The 5,986-nt window shown below is 33.3% G+C and overlaps 1 protein-coding gene across 1 annotated transcript; it reads right to left on the reverse strand.

The window, feature by feature from the left end:
* Positions 1–424: 424 nt before the first annotated feature.
* On the reverse strand, positions 425–4,803 carry LOC131642747 (protein SMAX1-LIKE 4-like). The gene is made up of 3 exons (XM_058912964.1): positions 3,356–4,803; positions 2,220–2,427; positions 425–2,114 (listed from the first exon to the last, which is right to left on the reverse strand). The coding sequence occupies exons 1-3, from the start codon at positions 4,606–4,608 to the stop codon at positions 531–533; spliced, it is 3,045 nt and encodes a 1,014-aa protein (XP_058768947.1). The 5' UTR covers positions 4,609–4,803; the 3' UTR covers positions 425–530.
* Positions 4,804–5,986: the final 1,183 nt, after the last annotated feature.

The following is a 5,986-nucleotide window of genomic DNA, read 5'->3' on the forward strand; positions in this document are numbered from 1 at the left end:
GGAAGTACTTTTGTAAAAAATTCAGCTCGATTGTAAACATTGTATATTTTCTCCAAGCATATCTTTTCTTTTGCAATGACTTGCCTCCAAAAATGCAGCTTGATGTCTTTGTTCTTTTAAGGTCTAGATTTTAATTTCTAAGTGAATTCCATTTTAACTTTGACAAAACATCATTTCAACGAATTGCAACCATCACTCATATGGCCTCCTTCATTGCTTTGTGTAACAACAATATATTTTACCTTTAGACAAGGAAATCACATGTTGAAGATTACATATTTCCAACTCAGTATGTTTCACAAAACTTAAACAAACATCATGTAAAAAAATCTTCATGTGTCTAAACATCAAGCATAATCTGAGTTAGAAAGGTAAGAAAGAAAGGTAAGAAATGGTTCACAAAAGAGAATTAAAAAGCATGAAAAACAAACACATTCTATAATGAAAATTAGCAGTTACACAAAAGTACACCTATTACTTGCATTTTACATCTTGTCACCCCCCACCACTAACCAAAGTTAGTCATATGATCAATCCATTAAGTAGTTAACAATTTGGATATTTTTAGGCAAACATGAACCCATAAACCCTCTATCCCATTTTCTATCCTCTTTACCACCCCAACAAAGTGTAAAAACTATACCATCTTTACCCCCACCATTAACTCTTTCTAAACTTGTTTGAAAAATCTCTTTTACCCATTTCTCAAACATCTTGTTAGTAAACCCCCCACACCCAACACCAATTTCCTCTATCACCTTATCTTGTACACTAAACTTTACATTCCCATAAATCTCCTCGAACGACCTTTTCACCTTAGAAATAAACATCTCTGTCGTTTCCTTGTTTTTATCTGGAGTTTCATTCAACTCGAACAAATTCTCAATTGAGTCAAGTGATCCATTCGAGATCAAATGCTCTCCTAATGTTTCTCTTGTCAAATCACTTGAAATCGGACTATTTTCTCCCTCGTGATCACGATCATCATCATCGTTATCATCTTCTTCATCGGCTATCATGTTCAAGTCAAGAGTGTTGTTGAAACTTGATTGTCTTGAAAAAGAAAACTCTATCTTTTTGTTCTTCCCTTCATTTTCTTCAATCCTTGGATTCTTATTCTTGCTAAACAAGTCAAGTTCAGCCCTTCTTTTATTACTCAAACAAGGCGATGATGACGAAGACGATGATAACTCCAAACTCGGTTTTTTCTCAGTTTCACTAATCTGCAAAACCAACTTCATCACAGAATCCTTCTTCTGATCTTCACTAACCACATTGCATCCATTGGTCAATATGAATATTTTCTGGCCCAAAGTTCCAAACTTTCCCATCCCAAATTCATCATCAACCATTTTCCTCAAAAGGGTATCACCAAAATCAGCATTTTCTACCAAAAGAACAAACTTTTCATGATTTCTCATTAGCCCAACAACAATTTCAGAAAAGGGTGTCTCAGAATTCTCTCTCTTCAACATATCCAATTGAAATAACATATCAACTGATCCACAAACAGATTCTGCAATTGCAAGTGCCAACCTTTTCTTCCCAACAGAATCATTCCCTTGCAAAAACAACCAAGTAGCACACTCCTTCGCCGATTTCAAATCAACCAAAGCTTCTGCTATCGAACTAACCGTTTCATATTGCCACGGAACATTCTCCTGCAGCACCTTACAAATACGATCTCTTTGCGCCTTTTTATGATCCGAATCATTGAATGTTGAATTTCCAAGAGCAAGAGTTGTTTTCACTTCTTTAGTATCTTCCATAATACCCTTAAGAGAATCCAAGCTTGTTGCTACCATTTGGTTTTTCTGTGTTTTTTCATCATTGAAATTGAACTCAATGGTGGATGATTGTTGTTGGCGCCGGAATCGAGGTATAATGTTTGAGCTATAAGCTGGTTTGGTTACAGAATCAGCAAAAGATATTGAACTTGATGAATCTGGCAAGATAGTACTACCTTGGTTTGGCCAATAAGGGTATGATGAATTATAAGGATAGATCTTTGCATTTGAACTATAAGGGTTGTTCCAATGGTTTTGAGGTTGTTTGTTCTGGTGGAGACATTGGCACATGTTGTTCCACTTTTTCTTCAACTGAGTTAACTCATCCTGAAAAATAATTGAATTGTTCATTAAGCACTTTTTCTTCAATTAGCTTTTAGTCCATTTTTTCTTGTATAAAATAGGAAGAAACAAAAGCTAAAATTTTGCTACCTTGTGATGAGTTTCTGTGCTATGAGACTGAAGCCATGAAGGTAAGAGACTCTTCTGAGGTGGTTTGAACAATTGAGCTTCTTTTTCATAGCTTGAAGCACATTCTTCACAACAATTAAGCTTATCATGTTCCTCCTTGGTACTAAAGAGCTTTGATTCTATCATAAGAGATGGGTTTTGAGTTATGCTCATTTTTGAATCATGCACACTGCAAATTTAGTAACAAACTCCAATTAGCATCCAATATTAAACAAATAAAAAATATTGGGTTTTTTTAGAAACTAAACATAGACACAGACACCAAATACGACACTCACTTATAATTATAAAATAATTGAATATAACAAACCACATATGTCTTTGTCAGACACTGTCATATGCCAGACATCACTGACATATGTCATACATCAGACACATCTTTAATTGACGTTTAAGTAAAATTTACCAATTTTTATGTCATTTTTTAGTCATGCCAATTCTTATAACAAAGATTCTAAAAAACGGTATGTTACCGTAGAAACAGTCGCGACAAAATGTTATTAGAAAACACAGAAACAATCATGATAAAATATTATCAGAAAGTACCGATACTAATACAGCTATTCAACATTTTTATGATGAAAAAGAAATTGTGCTTGATATACACTGCAACGAGCACAATCAATATCACAACACCGTATACCGACCGAAACTGCAAAAGTCTTCACGTATCTGTATGATTGTGAGACTTTTATTTAAAACCTAGCTTATAACTTAATTATCACATAAACTTAATACCTTCTAAAAGGTTACTATAAGTCATATTTGAGAGAATGAAACATTGGAAACACAACCATATTTGCATGTATATGTTTCTACTTTATGGTTTTGCTTTTGATAAAGCATAGTACCTTGTACAAAACATCATGTGAATCCGTAATGTCTAAAGAGGTTTTGTTTACATACTGACAAAACAAAGTGAAGCAGAAAGGCACTGCTTCACGTCTACCTTACCTTACCAACCAACCATGCTTTTCACAGTGCCTTCTGCCATTAACCGTACATACATACTTACCAACAAATTTCAAAACAAATTAACCAAACAAAACATGATTATCTAAGCTAATAACAGATTAACTAACTAATCAATTATTTACCTTGAAGAGTGAAGACTCAAACCAAGTCCACCAGAAGGAACAGGAACAGCTTGAAGACACCATTGGTTCTCAAGATTTGGTATCCTCATTTGACATCTCATGTATGTTTGATAACTAGCTGTTGCAATAAGCCAAATCTTGTTTCCATTTTCACCAAACAACTTTCCTATTTCATCCACAAGATAATCACTTAAACTCTCACCACCACCATCATCATCATCATCACAATCAACCATCCACTTCAAATCTCCAACATAGAAAACACCTCCTCCACCACCTAATGCAACACAATCACTAACCTTCCTTTTCAACACTCTCACAACATTCACTTCAGCTTCTTCCTTCTTCAAACCACAAACCGAAGCAAGATTATGAAACTTCACAAAATGAGCTTTTTTCATCTCATCAGGAACTTCACCTCTCTCAAATCTCTCCATCAACTCGCCAACTAGTCCTTCCGTTAACGCAACGGTATCGCCGATTATCACAGTGTTTCTCTTCTTCCTCAAAAGAACATCGAAAACAAGGTTAACATTAACATCATCTCTATGATTATTAAACACTTGTGGTGGTTTCTTCTGAGGAGAAAACAAAACTGAACCATAACCATAACCATAACCATGACCATGACCATGACCATAACCATAAGAACTCGAGAAATGGTTACTATTATGACTAAGAGAAGGTGAAGAAGAGGAATGAAAAACAGAAAGACTAGAATTTGAAGAGCTTTTTTGAGTTAAGTTATTTTTAACAGAAACACTTTGAAAACCAGCTTCTCTCATAACCCTACTCACAGAAGGGTCATCAAGAATACTAAGAATAAGCTGATCAAGCTCAACCTTCACACTCAAAAGAGGCTGCTGCTGATTTTGCTCAATACACCCCCTTCTCTGATGAGCCTGAGCTCGTTTAAGAGCAGCAATAAGAGCATTAGAAAGAGAAGGAACATGCTGATGAGGCTGAAGCAAAGGCGAAGAAGAATGAGTAGTAGTGATAGTTGGAAGCCTGTTGAGAGCCACATTGAAACAAAGCTCAAGTGCTCTACATTGAAGAGGGTGGTTATTCTGCTGCTGAGATTTGAGACATGCGGTTCTTAAGGAAGAAGATGATAGACTCAACAATGTAGCAGCAACATGAAGAGGTGTGATCTGTGCATGGCCTCTTCTACGTGCTAAGCCTAAAGAGTGCTTCAAGATTGAAGCAGCCTCGGCTGTTAGTGTCTCTTGCAATGTATAAGCTCCTGAGCGCATTACTTTGCTAATTACACCCCCCCTCTCCACCCCGAAACTTGAGAGCTTCTTCACTACTACACTGCTTTTTTGGTTTCACTCTATGGTTTTTTAACCTCTCTCCACCACCACACCACCACTACAATGGTGAAGATTTTCCTCTTTGAAGGTTTGAAAGATGAGAGAAAGAGAAAGAGAAAGAGAATGAGAAAGAGAGTGTTGAGGTTTGGAAATATAGAAGACTAGGACTTCACCACTTCTTTATACATCTTTTTTGGTGATTATTTTTGTTTTTTATTTATTTAATTTTTTTAGCTTTTGCTTTTGATTAATTCTCTTTTTGGTTATAGTTTAAAGAAGCAGCTTTTTGTTGGCTTTTTATTTCCACTTCATTATTCTCTTTCCCTCTCTTTCTCTCTCTCTTATTCTAGTTTAAATTAAGTTTATTGCTATAGGAACTAGAAATCATTTCATACCAACTTTTTTTTCTTTCAAAAGGTAGTGTTATACCAATCTAAATATGCATGATGTAATAATATATTCTTTTATATCTAATTTAATTTAATTTACTTTTTTTTAAAGAAGTTATTGCACAAACAAAGACAATTTTCACTCAAATTTTGAGCTAAAGGGGGGGACGAGGTAATTAAAATATATCTGTTAGTTAAACTAAATAAATATAAGTTATAATATTTTAAAGTTTAATTTTTAACGACAATATTTATTAATATTTATGTTATTAGATAAACAAATTATTATATTATAATTATAAATAAAAAATTTAATAAAAAAAGTTTAATTTCAAATCTATAAAAAGATGATTAATCTAATAATACTAGTATTTTTTCTATTGATCAATTAGGCGTTTTAAATTAGTTAAATTTTATTTTATTATTTATTAAAAGGGGAAATGTATTTTTTTCCTATTAACCATTTTACTCTATTAGACCTTAATTAATAAAATCAACCAAATGGTACTAATGTTCATTTTTATAGAATTTGATCAATATAAATTATGATTGTTTAATTTTTTTACCAACTTATGATTGTTTAATTTGCAATTTGGTTAGATAAGGCTGAAACAACATAGAGGAAAAATAAAAAGAAAACTACTTAATTTTTTTGATTAATTAATGAGGTGTCATAATTAGGAGTAATTAGTTTGATGATGTTGATTAAGAAATAATTAGAGAATAAAAGAATGGGGTGTCATAATTAGGAGTAATTAGTTTGATGATGTTGATTAAGAAATAATTAGAGAATAAAAGAATGGGGACCTCATAATTCAAAATTATAAGTTGGAGTCATAAAGCTTCCCTCCTTACCTATCATTCTTTGAATAGGCAGACAAAACTGTCATAAATTCAAAAAATTGTACTAAAGGAGAAAGGTGGAAAAA

Source organism: Vicia villosa, unplaced genomic scaffold (assembly GCF_029867415.1).
Source record: "Vicia villosa cultivar HV-30 ecotype Madison, WI unplaced genomic scaffold, Vvil1.0 ctg.005754F_1_1, whole genome shotgun sequence".
In the NCBI taxonomy this organism is placed as follows: Eukaryota; Viridiplantae; Streptophyta; class Magnoliopsida; order Fabales; family Fabaceae; genus Vicia; species Vicia villosa.

What these genes read in the sequence shown, in the direction of transcription:
- LOC131642747 (XM_058912964.1), bottom strand. Translation starts at nt 4,608, where the DNA reads ATGCGCTCAGGAGCTTATACATTGCAAGAGACACTAACAGCCGAGGCT. An exon ending in TTGAGTCTTCACTCTTCAAG is followed by an intron (nt 2,428 to 3,355) that starts GTAAATAATTGA and finishes CTAAATTTGCAG; the next exon opens with TGTGCATGATTCAAAAATGA. An exon ending in GCACAGAAACTCATCACAAG is followed by an intron (nt 2,115 to 2,219) that starts GTAGCAAAATTT and finishes ATTATTTTTCAG; the next exon opens with GATGAGTTAACTCAGTTGAA.